The sequence below is a fragment of the Phoca vitulina genome, unplaced genomic scaffold (assembly GCF_004348235.1).
Source record: "Phoca vitulina isolate PV1807 unplaced genomic scaffold, GSC_HSeal_1.0 scaffold76, whole genome shotgun sequence".
Taxonomy (NCBI): Eukaryota; Metazoa; Chordata; class Mammalia; order Carnivora; family Phocidae; genus Phoca; species Phoca vitulina.
Window position 1 is genome coordinate 1,947,844 of NW_022589779.1, and position 14,276 is coordinate 1,962,119.

The 14,276-nt window shown below is 36.7% G+C and overlaps 1 protein-coding gene across 4 annotated transcripts in view; it reads right to left on the minus strand.

The window, feature by feature from the left end:
- The window catches only part of ACSS3 (acyl-CoA synthetase short chain family member 3), a 147,506-nt gene that overhangs the window by 24,287 nt on the left and 108,943 nt on the right, over positions 1 to 14,276 (minus strand). For 3 of the 4 annotated variants that reach the window (XM_032393746.1, XM_032393747.1, XM_032393745.1), the window contains 2 exons: positions 9,031 to 9,126; positions 6,257 to 6,320 (listed from right to left, as the gene is read on the minus strand). In XM_032393746.1, coding sequence (XP_032249637.1) covers positions 6,257 to 6,320; positions 9,031 to 9,126 — 160 coding nt within the window. The remainder of the gene's footprint in view (positions 1 to 6,256; positions 6,321 to 9,030; positions 9,127 to 14,276) is intronic. The other variant, XM_032393748.1, reaches the window with a different exon arrangement.

A 14,276-nucleotide genomic window follows, 5' to 3' on the forward strand; every position in this document is an offset into this window, starting at 1 on the left:
TGATACATTTTAAAAATTCAGATGTTGCAATTTCAATATTGGAAAGAGAGTCTAAAAAAGGAACCTTGAAAGATGCCATATAATGGTCCTAAAGAAAAGCAGGAAGAGAGGCTTCCAGAATTGGGAGTATGAAATAAAACAGGAGCAGCAATAAGCTCCAAAGAGGAGTTAGGTGTATATGAGCTGGAGCAGATTTTTTTTTTTAACAGAATTCCAAATTAACATTTTTCTTGTTGAATATCCTAATAATTATCCTATTCCTTCTGGTAAAATGGATGCCCTGGGGATAATATCTACCCTACCGTCTACCTCACAGAGATGTTACAGAAAAAGAAAACTGTTTTCTGTAGTTATAATAACATGAACATACATTAGACTGGCAGAAGGAGGGGAAGACTTGAAAATACTGAGACATAGGCTGGTTAGCGTCTGTACTCCTCCTTCAAATCCAAGATAAAATGTTACCATTCTGTGATACCTTCCCCAACTCTTTCAAGCAGAGTGAAAGGGAAGTTTTGTTGCAACCTGTCCAACTGTGAATCAAGAGTTACCCTCCGAGAATGTCTTTCCTCAGAGACCAATCTTAAGGGGGAAAGAGAAATAACAGAAGTGATCCCGTGTGTGTGTGTGTGTGTGTGTGCGTGCGCGCATGCGACCGCGCTGATGGGGAAGCATGGGAGTGCTGAGAAATCCTTAAACAGATAAGAAAAGAAGGGAATGCTCATCACTGTAGAAGAGGACATTCCGGATCACTCTGGAATGTGAAATTCTTCTATGTCTCCATTCCCAGATACAGGATGGTCTGTATTTACTGTTCCATTAGGAATCCCTATGGTAACAGAAGTAAATTGAAGATATAACTCCTGTTCCCTAGAGAACTGTGGGATTAGATCCCAACTTTGCCCTCCCAGCATTTCCTATGGAGTCTGTAGGCTTTACTTGAGATTTTTCATATGAGGCTACTTTTTGTCTCCCCACAAAGAGACTGATTAGGTCATAATTTCTTTCTCTCTGGACAGACAAAAGACTAGGTTATAAATGTGAGCTCTAGCTGTGTCACTAAGAAAGATGTTTAGATACCCATGCCTAAAATATCTGTCCCACTGTCTACCTCCCAGTGATGTCGTAAGGCTAATAAAAGATCATACTAAAATCTGCGTATGATAGTTAGAAAGGAACATGATTACAATTATGTGTCATCCTTAGTTTTACTCAAAGGATACACTGAAGAAAAGAAAGCTGTCCTGACCCTTTCCCAAAACAGCAGCAAAGTGACTAAATCACTCCTGCGAAGCTATAAAGATGTGAACAAACACCTTTAGGGGACAGGAGTTCAATATCTGGAGGCTGAGAAATTGGCAGGCATCAGAGTAGAAGCCACCAGGACCCTGCCCTATAGCTCCCTCCTACCCTGCCACTGCCTGCAGGGCACCCCAACCCCCCCACCCCTCCACCTCCACCCCCCGGCACGCAGCAAGAGTCAGACAAGCCCCACTTCCAGTAACAACAACTGGATCTGGTCCGAGAAAAATGCAGGCCCGTAAAAGAGGACTTATTTTTTTTCTTTTTTTAAAAAACTGAATACAGTGGAAAGATTTATTAGTCAGTACAAGTTGGTTTTGATCAACTATTGCCTACTTGTTACAGTAGCCAGAGACCTATGGCTTTAATAACAGTGAGCAGTGTGGTACTGAGGAAGGCAATTGCAGTTAAAATGTTCTTTCATGCCCTGCTCTGTGTTGCTTGGAAATTACTGGCTGTTTTACTTCTGCACTTTAGAGCTCTGGATGCAATTGCAGGACACCTCCCACAATTCATGAACATTCTGTATTCATAGCAATTCAGACACTATAACTTTCCCACTAAATTAACTGCCTGGAGTAGGTTTCAAAATCAAAGGATTTTGCTAACATCCACAAAGATGCGTAGTTTCTCTTCTACTAGAAAGGCAAATCCTATGAATGCAGAGAATCTACAAAAGCTCTCCCCAGGAGAGCAAAACAGTGATTTCTAAAAAGCATTAACAAAGAAGTGGAAAAAATGAAGCAGAGCTAGAGTCTTCTGTTCAACATTTCCACATACCACTATTTCTCATTTTAGGTGAATCGTCTTAATATGATAAAATGAATCATTACATTTAATATCTCGAAAACGGTGGAAATATGATTATAGCTTCAGATTTTAAAGAAACTGTCAGAGAAAGATGGTTTCCAATGTTATTATTTATCCTATTCATAACAGATTTTATAGTGAAAGAAGCAGCTATAGCAGTACTTACAAAAGCAAACAAATTTGGGATTAAAACAATGAGTCATTTTTTTATTGACTTACTTTAATATAGTTTAAGCCCCATACATTTCAAATATTCCATGCAGACTTTCCCCATATTCTTGTAATTATACTCCAAGTACGATTAGTGAACATAAATAACATTAGGGAATACTGCTCTTTCAAACTGCTCCTACTTAGTTACCATACAAGATAATAAAGAAAAGCATGGGTATGAATAATTGAGAGTGGACATCTATCTCTGGCCAGGGGTCACTCTCAGGGGTGGCTTTTGATGCCATCTCAGTTTCAAGTCCTCCATGGGCCCTAATTATTCTTATTACCAGTGGCCTTATCCCATATATGTGCACAAATAATAAAACATAACAATACACCATAGAAACTAGAATTTTTCTGGAAGAAAAGTTATAATTTTGCTTTTAAAATTATTTGGCAAGAAGCCACACATTTAGTTTACGATTGGCTCTTATTTCTCAGCAGTCACTGTATATACTCAGAAACTGTGCAGAATGAGAAAATAAGACCTAAACGTTGTTTGCAAATGAACTGAAAAATTTATGAAGACTAAATTGACGGGGCGCCTGGGTGGCTCAGTCGTTAAGCGTCTGCCTTCGGCTCAGGTCATGGTCCCGGGGTCCTGGGATCGAGCCCCACATCAGGCTCCCTGCTCAGCAGGAAGCCTGCTTCTCCCTCTCCCACTCCCCCTGCTTGTGTTCCCTCTCTCGCTGTGTCTCTCTCTGTCAAATAAATAATAAAATCTTAAAAAAAAAAGACTAAATTGACCATGAAGTTGTTACGATGTTAAATTTCAAAGATATTTAATTAAATATGTATTAACTTTTGTTGTAAGTTTTTTCAAATTTGAATTTTAAGAATTTTTCAAATTTCTTAAAATTTAGAGTCTCAGATATTTTGTATATCTGATATAATCCCTTTTACAGTCCACCGAGGTTTTTTGGGGGGACCCATGTGGCCAATCTCTAGAAAGAAGCCTGCTTTCAGATCACAGACCTTTTTTAGAATGTGGTCTGCGGGGAAAAAATTATTATCTCTCAAATTACATACTATTTTTTTTTAAACCAGAATAATCTTATCTCAAAAAGCTGTGCTTTTTTCTTCCCCTTAATTCAATTAAACATATATTTATTATGAGCTCTTAAAAAGCATTCATTGACCATTTCACATTCTGGATGAATGATGTATCCCCTCAAGGTACAAAGAACAGCTATGGGTCTTATCGATAGATGTTAAACGTGAAAACATCCTTCGCATACTGCCACTGAGATGTACAAATAATTTTGAGGTTGATGGGTTAGGGTGGAAAGGCCACTGGAGAAGTGGGTTTCAAAAGGAAATCCTTGCTCTCCCAGATAAAAACGAGATCCTAAAATAAGGTTTCAAGAACTATTTTTTTTTAAAGAAGAGATCTTAGTGGGAACATTTTTTTCATGTTTTTTCTACTTTACCTTTTGAATATAATAATATATATAACATTTTCAAACATCTAGTTTCACTATTAACTCAAGGAAAGAATCAGACTCCACTGCATGTCATAACATGTTATATCTTCAAATAATTCACATAGAAATTTCAGAATCCCAGATCAGTACAATAAAATTCCCTGTTCAGGAATGCAGAGGGAAGAAAATAATTCTGAATTGGTGACAATTTAAATAAAATGCTTTAAGGCAATAGTTATGTTACTCTTAAGTACTAGAAGTCACATCAATGGCTTCAAGAAAAAATATAGTTTATGTGGGCTGTTGCTATATTTTATTATTTTTTAATGGAAGTAAGGCAAAGCCACCAATAATTAGAATGACAGAACACATGAAGGGTATAAAACTGCTAGATCAAACACTACCCCTAGGATCGTACATGAGTTGCTTTATGAAATAGATAGACTCACTTATAGTTAGGAGGTTATATAAAAAATGTATGCTGCTAGAGTGCTTTTAAAGGCTCTCAAAAACCATGTGCTTCCCTAAGTAAGCTAAACAACCACTAACAATCTTGTTCAGATTACTAATTTCTTAGAACGCCATCGCCCCATCCCTACCATTTTCCCCCAAGAGGTCAGATTTCAACCAGCACTATGTTAACATGCATTCTGGCTCAGAATAATATGAATATAAATGGTATATTCAGTATTTAATTTTTCCATCTTGCCAACAAGATGTCTTAAAATTTAAACTTGAAAAAAGCAATATAGTGCTTATATGTTTAGGGATAGCATGAGAATCTGAGAATTGTATCATAAAGTGTATCTGCTCTGTTAGCTTTTTGTAAGGTTAAAGTATTTTGACCTGAAGAAATACATTCTTTTTTAAGTTACTGTTTTTCATTTAATTTTCACAGAATTTTAAATGTTTTATTAACCTGAGATAATTTTTTCTAGCTCCATCCCTGTTGTTGTAAGTGCCAAGATCTCGTACTTTTTTATTGCTGAGTATAGTCCATTGTATAAATATACCACATTTTCCTTTTTTTTTTCCCTCAGATCTAGGGTTCAGATTTGGGTTCGGGTTAGGTTTAGGGACTGGTGAGGGTATGTGCCTGGTATCCTGCAGTTCAGAGACCAACCTGAGGCAATTTCGTACCTCAGGTTAGGTCTCTGACCTGAGACAGGATGCCAAGTCATAAGAATTCTTTTCTTTTATTATTTCATTTTATTTTATTTTTTAAGGAAGCTCCACACCCAGCTTGGAGCCCAATGAGGGGCTTGAACTCACAAGCCTGAGATCAAGACCTGAGCTGAGACCAAGAGTCAGATGCTCAACCGACTGAGCCACCCAGGAGCCCCAAGAATTCTTTTATTTTTAAAATTTTTTTCCAAGAATTTTTTTAAATAAATGGGAAAATAAAGCTTTTTTCAGGCCTGACATACAATGTTCTTTATTTATAGCAGCTCCTTCTGCCAAATTCTACTACTAAACCATATCATATCAATGTCATGCTAATCAGAGGCACTAAAGTAACCTGTATCAATTATTAAAATGTCACATCCTGTTTTCCCCCCAACTTAATCAACTTCCATTTCAGCTTCCACTAGCATAACAATTTTAAAGTATGGATTTAATCAAAGCAAATTTTAATATTTCCCTTCAAATTTTGACACTTTTGCTTACAAATGAACAAGGTTGAAAAATGTTAGCAAGGAATTGTACTTGCTGAGTCAGGGATTTTATATTATGCTACTATTTGACCTAGTAATTACACTTTCAGAAATTATGCAATACTATAGTGATTATCAGAAAAGAAGAAAAGACAACACAAAGAAAGATGTTCAATACAGCATTATTTATAATCATAAATATTCGAAAAAGACTAAGAGTTCTAGGATGGGATAAACATTTTTAGAGGCAGAGTTAAAGTGAACAATGCTCGTGAGACAAGTTTAAGGAAAAACAGCAATACAGAATAAGCTGAATTGTTTCAAAAATCTAAAATGTTTGCCAAAAGGAAAAAGTCCTATATACTATAAAATTAATGTTGTATTGCTAAAGGGTGGGAGCATAGAATCTTTACAGACTTCCTTATATTTCTGGCATTTAAGTTAAATTGATCACCTACACATTACTTGTATCATCAAAAAATTATTTAAAATGGAAGATTGATCTTTTAAAAAAAATCATATCTACATTTGTTCTACTTTAGGGGGCTTCCATGTTTATCTATTTTTAAAATTTAAATTCAATTAGCCAACATATAGTACATCATTAGTTTTTGATGTAGTGTTCAATGATTCATTAGTTGCATAACATCCAGTGCTCATCAGATCACATGCCCTCCTTAATGGGGCCTCCATGTTTAATGACAAGAGTTGGCACTGTGTATCCTCAAACAATGCACGAGCTTATTTTGTAACCCCCTCCCTAGGACTATCATCACAACCACTCCATTTTTTTCTTAATATTATATACCAATTCTTGCTCTCTTAAATAGTAGCATTGCAAATCTTTCTTACTTTACCACAATATTTCCTAAACATCGAGCCTTCAGTTTTTGCATGTTGTCATCCAAAATCATAACTGCAAAGTAAAATATAAACAAACAAATAATATAAATTTGAATAAAAATGCATACCCTTAAAGCTTAAACTTTTCCATGTTTCCTATATCCAACCCCCAAAATTGTAGCTTCACAGGCATCTTTTAATTTCTATGAGACCGTGAACATATAACTATGCTAACATGTCTCACAAAAAATTAAAAGAGCACATGCTTTGATTCTTAACAAGATCATGAATTTTCCCTCAGAACCCCCCTTAAGTAAAGACATTGCATTTCAAACATGCTGTTAATTTCATAATCCATGTTTATAGCCACTTCAACACGGCCTTCTATTCTACCAAAAACATTAAAAATATATGCAGCTTTCAAAAATTAAAGGAAACAAATCAAGTTCTAAAATACACCAAAAAATATTTCAAGCAATAAAAATAAGGTATTTAAGCCTGGGAAACCCCTTCTTCTGATTTAAAGCTTAATATCTACTTCTGAGCCTTCAAGATCCATTTAATTCCCAAATATTATCCCAGTGCTTTCTGTTAAAATCCTGAAAGATTTTAGGAGGTCGAAGCTTGAATCCACATTCAGTAACCCCTAGTGCAAGCTGGAAATGAGGATATATCATGATGTTTTAAGCTCTAATTGATCCTTTATGTGGCTTCATCCATCCAGGTTGTTCTACTGAGCGAGGCTATGAGAAAAGAAGGACACTGTCCCCAGAAAAAAATTAATCGTTCCTTTCTTTGTGTTCCCAGAGCACTTTGTTTTAAAGTTCTATTCTGACAATTAGTAGTGGTATAAATATTCCTCTCACAAGACTAGAAGGTCATTAAGATTGGAGGTCATGCCTCACTAATGTTTGCTTCCCCAAATCTCAGTACAGTGGCCAATTTACTCTGCTCCCCTGTACAAGTATTACACCCTCAATTTCTCTACATAAAAAGTGGGAGTGATTCTTTTCTCAGTGTTGTTATAAGAATTACCTGAAGAAAAAAGTGACAAGCTTGTGTAAGGTACTCAATCAATGTGAAACTGTTACATCACATTGAATATTTTTCACACACAAAAAAATGGTTTTCTTTCCTTTCCCAAGTGGATACCGCTTTTTTATTATACTACTGAATACTACATTATGTTTCTGAATCTCTGACTAACCACAAAACATAAAAATCATGAGTCATAAAGTCACTACTTCCTTGGTTATAGATACTTTAGTTCTAACGTTTAACCTATACTGTCTGTCAGCCAAGGGCTTTCAGACAACGAGAAATTTCTGTACTGAAATTTCATGAGGCATCAAAGCTTAACTCTTTCTTATAGCTCAATATAAAAATACCGAAAGGGAAATGTATTTAACATCTCCCACAAACATCAGCCCCTAAAAATGGCTCAACACAAAGCAATTTTTCCAATAAAAGGAGCAAGGATGACAGAACCGTTCAAAGTGAGGATTTCACTAAAGCTGGGTTCACCTTCCCATGCTTGGAAAAGTCACTGACTTCACAGAATATCTATTTCTGCCCTAAAAAAAAAAATCTAAAGTTTCTTTTTACAAATACATCTGCTAGGCTAAGTCAAATGATCCATGTTTCCTTAACTAATCATTGTCCTAGAAAGAAAAGACAATATTTTTATGTCAGAGAGGCAGAAGATATATATTTTATATATTCTCTATATTTTATAATTTACATGCAAATAGAAACTATATGTAGGAACCGTTTTCTGTCTCCCAAAGATGGGTTTTCCTCATAAATCTATTAAGCTAAATTGTGTGACCTTATGCATATAAAATAACTTCTGTTCTTCATATTCCCTGAAATAGCAGCACGCGACTAGCTAAGACTTAGTTCAGTCTGGTTACTGGCAAGTGCTTCTGTTAATGCTTCATTGTGTTACATCATGACCCCCTATGAAGCATGTGGAATTATTATTCCCATTTAGAAATAAGGAAATCGAATTTCTGAAAAGTTAGGTGACTTGTATGTTATGCAACTAGCAAGTGGAGCCCATGGAAAATTACTGAACTATTATAGCCGCTACCAGCAATCTAGAGCAAATACTTAAAATATATTATATCCCATCGTCACATACCACCAGCATGGATGAAGTGATTTTTCTATTTAGAATCTTTACTTTTTATTTATTTTGAATCTTTACTTTTTATACTTATCTTTAGCCAACAAGGTTCAGAAGCCTTATCATCACTCCTAAATTAAACGGTGGCATATTTATAATGGGAAACACTGCAACTTTTGTAGCAAAAACACACAAAGAAACAAACAAAATAAAATGTTGTCTATAGGCGCCAATCAGCTGTATTACCTCAAGAAAGTGATTCAATCTCTCCGGGCACCAGTTAACTCATCTTTAGAATGGTAATGATACCTCTGAATTAAATATAATTCATCATTAAATGAAATGATGTATGCAAAGTACTCTGCACCTAGCAAGGATTCCATACATATTAATTTCACAGCCATATCCTTAATGTACCCTATAAATACTACTTTCTTGGTTATGACAGCCATTTAGAACATGTCCTTGGAAGTCGACAATCTTATTTTTGATCCAATTGACTAATAACAAAATTAAGGCATTTATTTATAGTACGAAGTATTCATTCAGTCAAATACTTTTAAGCACCTACTGTGCAGTTTGATTGGCATTAGACATGGAAAAATACCAAATTTATTAACCTTACATATTCCAAATAATCAGGGTCATTTCTCACCATTGTATCCTGGAACACTTTTTCCTGCTTGTCCTGGAGGAGGTGTTTTAGAATTACCTAATCCAATGCATGATGCTGTAATTGGGGATCCAGTCTCTGGAGAAATAAATATTATTTATCATTTAATACTTAAGCTCGAGATCATGACGTTTCTTCGATGTATGCCCTGCCCCCTACCCCCAAGTTTGTCATAGACTTTAACTGCACGAGGAATAGATGAGGAGTGGAAATGTATTCTTTAAAAATGAAAAAAAGATCCAGTAATCAATACCAGATCCAACAGTCTTAAAATCTAAGGACACAAATTGAGAATAATGTATAGAGTAACGCTTCTTCTAAAGAAAAGAGAGGTGTCTCTAATGTTCTTGGTTATGAATCAACAGGCATGAAAAATACAGAATTATGTGGCTGTGAGAATTTTACAACACATGATAAAAACTCAAAGATCTTTAGAAAAGATGCTCTCTCTTAATTCACCTAAAGATTTTTATCATGGTAAATAATAGCTACGTGCAAGATATTTCTGTTATTTATGGCTTAATCTCTGGAATAAGCAACCCAAAGATTTTGGGGAATATATGAACAATATCAACTCTAATTTTGAAAGAACTACAGCTGCCTAGAGAGCTTGCATTTACAGCTGAACTTAACAATGCTCTATCAAATTGCTCTCAATCTGTTGTCCCTGGGCTCCTAGAAGGCAGGCAGACAGGGCAAGCAGGCAGGCAGGAAGGGAAGAAGGAAGGAAGGAAAGAAGGACATTTATGCTATGCTGATTATTTCATCAAGACCAAAGACTTTGCCACAATTAACCTGCACGGATGAACAAACATGATAAAACCATTTTCTCTGTCTCAAATTGTTAATAGTCAGAACAATAGCAGCTATTAAATGATAGCTGTACGTGCTGAAGGTGATTATTTTTATGGACAAATGCATTTGTTATTATGGGTGAGCACAAGTTTGGGGTTAGCAGAATCTTTCAAATATGAGATTTGCCTGTGTGGAGGAGCAGGGTAAGAGGTACTGACTGTGAAAAGTTTTGGAACTAGTGGCTTAATATTACACACACAAACATACAGTACATATACCCAAGGGATTAACTGCCAAACCGCTGGATCCAAAGTAATCCAAAATATTAAAAAAACATCTATCTTCCTAAGGACTCAGAATGTATTCTTTCCACTATGGCTTCTATCATAAGTTATCATACATTTATATCACTTTAGAATGGTGGGAAGAATTTATTCCTGTTCTTTACTTTCCAGAGTAGTTCGGTTTATGATTCACGTTTTATGGATGGTGGCTCACCTGGCATCCATAACGGAGGATGGACTCTGGAACATTAAAACACAGTTCCTAAGTCACAGTCCAGTGCTTAAGATGCTAAGCCATATGGTCACCGCTGAGGAGAAGCAGCAAGTCACCAGAGCAGACATTTCGGATGTTTAACAAAGAACTTTCAAATGGCTTCATACCATGACAAATGTTTCAAATGTGTTCATACCATGACAAAAAATGGACAGGTATTATACAAAATGGCATTCCATCAGTCACGCAATCCCCCTGTCTTCTCTCCCTACAGCACAAGCAAAGCAGGGAAGGAAACCCCCATATTTGGAAAGGTTAGCAACATTTTTCCCTTTGCCTTTTTTAAAATGTCTCAGTAATGACTCAGCTGTCCTCCAAACTGACAGAGACAAGAGCAGTGTGGTACCAGGAAGCAACCCCCTGTCTAGTTTGAGTGAGGAGCTTAAAGGAAGGTGTGCTGATAGAGCAAGGTGACTACAGTCACAGAAGCTACTAGGACACAGGACACAGGGAGATGTCCCCCTTATGACGCTTCTGTTCCCCCTCACGCCCTGGGCGGGGGAAGCAACTGCTAAAGCACATCTTCCGTGTTCAAAGTGTGTCTCATCAGGTTTAGTTTATCACCAGAGGCACTCCAATCATTTCAAGTTCAAACTCTCTACATTTCTTAACACCACAAAGCCTCTCAGCAATGTGTCAACAGATGGCTCTAGAACCTACAAACGAACCTTCCTGAAGATGGCTTCAGGACCTGCTGTCTGAAAGAGAAACAAACAAACACAAAACCACCACAACAAAGCTCTGACTGCACTCTGCTGCATCTCATGTCCCTGTGGATTCTTAGGAAAGATGCGGGCACTCTGTTCTTCTTCCTCTAACATTGGCAGAAAGGAGATATGGGAAGAGGAAGCGAGAATAAAACCTCGTCTTAAACGAAGACACAGGCATGAGTTAGTGACGTGGTCAGTTTGTACCGCCTGCATCTTTGTATAGTGACTACATAGTTACCATCTTGAACCCTCAGCTGTTTTGTTATAATTAATGATTGTAAGACATATGAACAGCACGTTCTTCTACATGATTACTTTGACTGAATTTTAATAGCAATAAAAAGGATTATCCAGTAGTAGACAAGTAGACAATGTAAGTCATGGGGGTATCTCGCTGACTTTAGCTGGATATTCATTTGGGGGTTTGGAAGAAGAACTGTTGGTAGTGACACGTAAAAGATACATTCAGGTGAAATGACAGTTCCTCGGCTCCACACAGGGAGCCATAGTTAGGACAAAAGTGGGATGAGAACTTTGGTTTTTTCTCTTTATATCTCTGAACATCCTGAGACCCAAAGAATGTACTGATCCACCTGCACGGCAAGCGCACGCCCGTGTGCTCACACATCCGTGTGCTCACACATCCGTGTGCTCACACGTTCACGCACACAGATCACAACCACCCCGGCTCTCAGGCTGGTCCATGTGCAGAATAGGTTTCTGTCTGGGACAAGCCCTCAGGCATACTGCCGGCCTTAACCAAACTTCTAAGGATTCCCAAAGCCCCACTGCAAATATATTCTAAAATCATCTGCTTCACACTGTCCAAGCTATAATTAACCGGCTAGCAGTTATCTAGGGAGATGGGAAATCCGGATGTCACCCTGTGACCGGGAAATAGCTGCAAACTAGAACATTCTCTCTGAAGAAAAGAATTGGATGCTTCATTTGGAGAAATCTTTCCAAAGATACCTAATCTTAGAAAGAGACACCCAGGAAGAAGATGGCAGGGAACTGAAGCTTGTGAAGAATGCGTTATTTTGGTACATTTATATTCATACTGCATTAACGGCGAATGCAGACACTTCACTTTACTGCCTCTCTACCTCATTGCATTAGTGAACTGTTACCTAAAGGAATTTTCCTTAAAACTGCTAACTCTAAAGGAAGAAAAGGAATGAAAATGAATATACATTTTTTTCAAATATGAATTATGCTGTGTACTATGCTAAGTGCTTTTTGTTTATATTATTGCATTTAATCCAACTACATAGGGAGATAGGGAGAAAAGGGAATATTCTTTTTACAAATGAAAACTACTAACGACTAACCTAGAAAATTTAAACCATTTGCACTGGTTTGCATAGTTCTTACAGACAAGGAGAAGAATGAAATAGACAAGTGTACCAGTTGTGAGGTTCTTAGGGAGAATACATAGGGCTGAAGAGAAATCACCCAGACTGTGTCTCAGAGGAAGAAAAATCCTTGCAACAATGAGTGAACCCAGTCTCTCATATTCACAAATGGAGGTACTGGTGGGACATATCTCTTATTAGCAAATATTTATTGAGCAGCTATTACAGGATAGGTGCTCTCATTAGAACTGGGGATAGAATAGTAAACAAAAGTGACCACAATTCCTACGGTCAAGGAGCTCACATTCTAGTTGGAGAGACAAACAATAAAAAACATAAATAAACCATATGGCATGTTAAAGAGTGATGAGCACTAAGAAAAATTTTAAAAAGCATAGACAGGGAATGAGATGTGATGGGGAAAAATTGCAATTTTTGACTGGGTGGCCAGAAAGGCCTCCCTGAGAAGGCAACATTTAAGTAAAGACCTGAAACAAGTGAGGACCTATGTCACGTGACATCTAAGGACAAAGAATCCATGAGAAAGGAACCACAACTGCAAAGGTCCTGAGGTAAGCTTATTCCTAGAGTATTTCAGGAATAGTTAGGCAGCTGGTGTTACTGAAGCAGAATAAATGCGGGAAGTATTAACAGGAAATAAGCTCAGATAGGTAGTGAGGAAACAGATAATTTAAAACTACTTTGAAGTCCTTGTAAGACCTTAAGCTTTCGGTCTGAGTGATCCTGCAAGCTAATGAGGGCTTTTGAACAAAAGGTTAATGAAGCACAACAATGCACATAAAATTTATGTAAATATTTGTACAACATCCATTGTCTGCAATCAGGTTTATTTTAGTTGGGGTTTTGAGAGAGATGTGTATGAGAAAATTCATGGACAGACAGATGCTGTATTAGAATAGTTGTTTCATATTGAGATTTCTGTGGCTTCCTGAACATGAGGAACATGAGAATTCACTAGACTAGCAGAAAGACTAGGGTGCAAGGGAGACAGATTGCCCACATAAGCCAAAGACAATCATTTTTGTTATGGTAAAGTGTTAGTGTGTGTATAGATCAACACAACATTTCTCAAAGGCAATCTGGCAATTATAAAAGTCCTTAAAAATGTACATACTCTTTAACCCAGTTGTACCACTTTAAGGAATATATATATATAAAGGAATATTTGTAGGAGTTCACAAATATTAAGCATCAAGGATATTTATCACAGTATTGCTTATATTAATGTTTAGAAGATTGTCCAAAAATAGAGATTATTCCCTATTAAGAATTAATGCATAGCTATTCAAACAACATAGAAAAATGTCTGATAGGAAATAATTCTCACAAAATATTTAGAAAATCTGTAAAACAGAATGCATAATATGATTCTTTTTTGTAAATACTATGCATTGAACAAAAATATGTATCTTGGTAAGATACACATGAAAATATTGACAGAAGTTATTTATGAATGGCGAGCAAAGAGGAAATTATGTTGAAGAATTCAGAAGGCTACATCCACAACTTTGAAATTTACCCACGGTGGAGATTAAGGATGGCTGCAATTTATTTGAGCCTCATCCTCCTGAAAGGTGTGACCTATGTCCTCTCTATTGGAATCTGGGCCACTTTTTGATGACTCTGACTAAGAGAAAAGAGTAGAAGTGATTCTTTGTTTCCAGGCAAAGGCCTGAAGAGTTTTAGATCACTATCTCTGGAACCTCTGAGCCACCATGTAAAATGGCCCATTATTCTGAATCTTCCACACTAAAAATGCCACTTGAAGGCATTCACATCAACAGTCCTG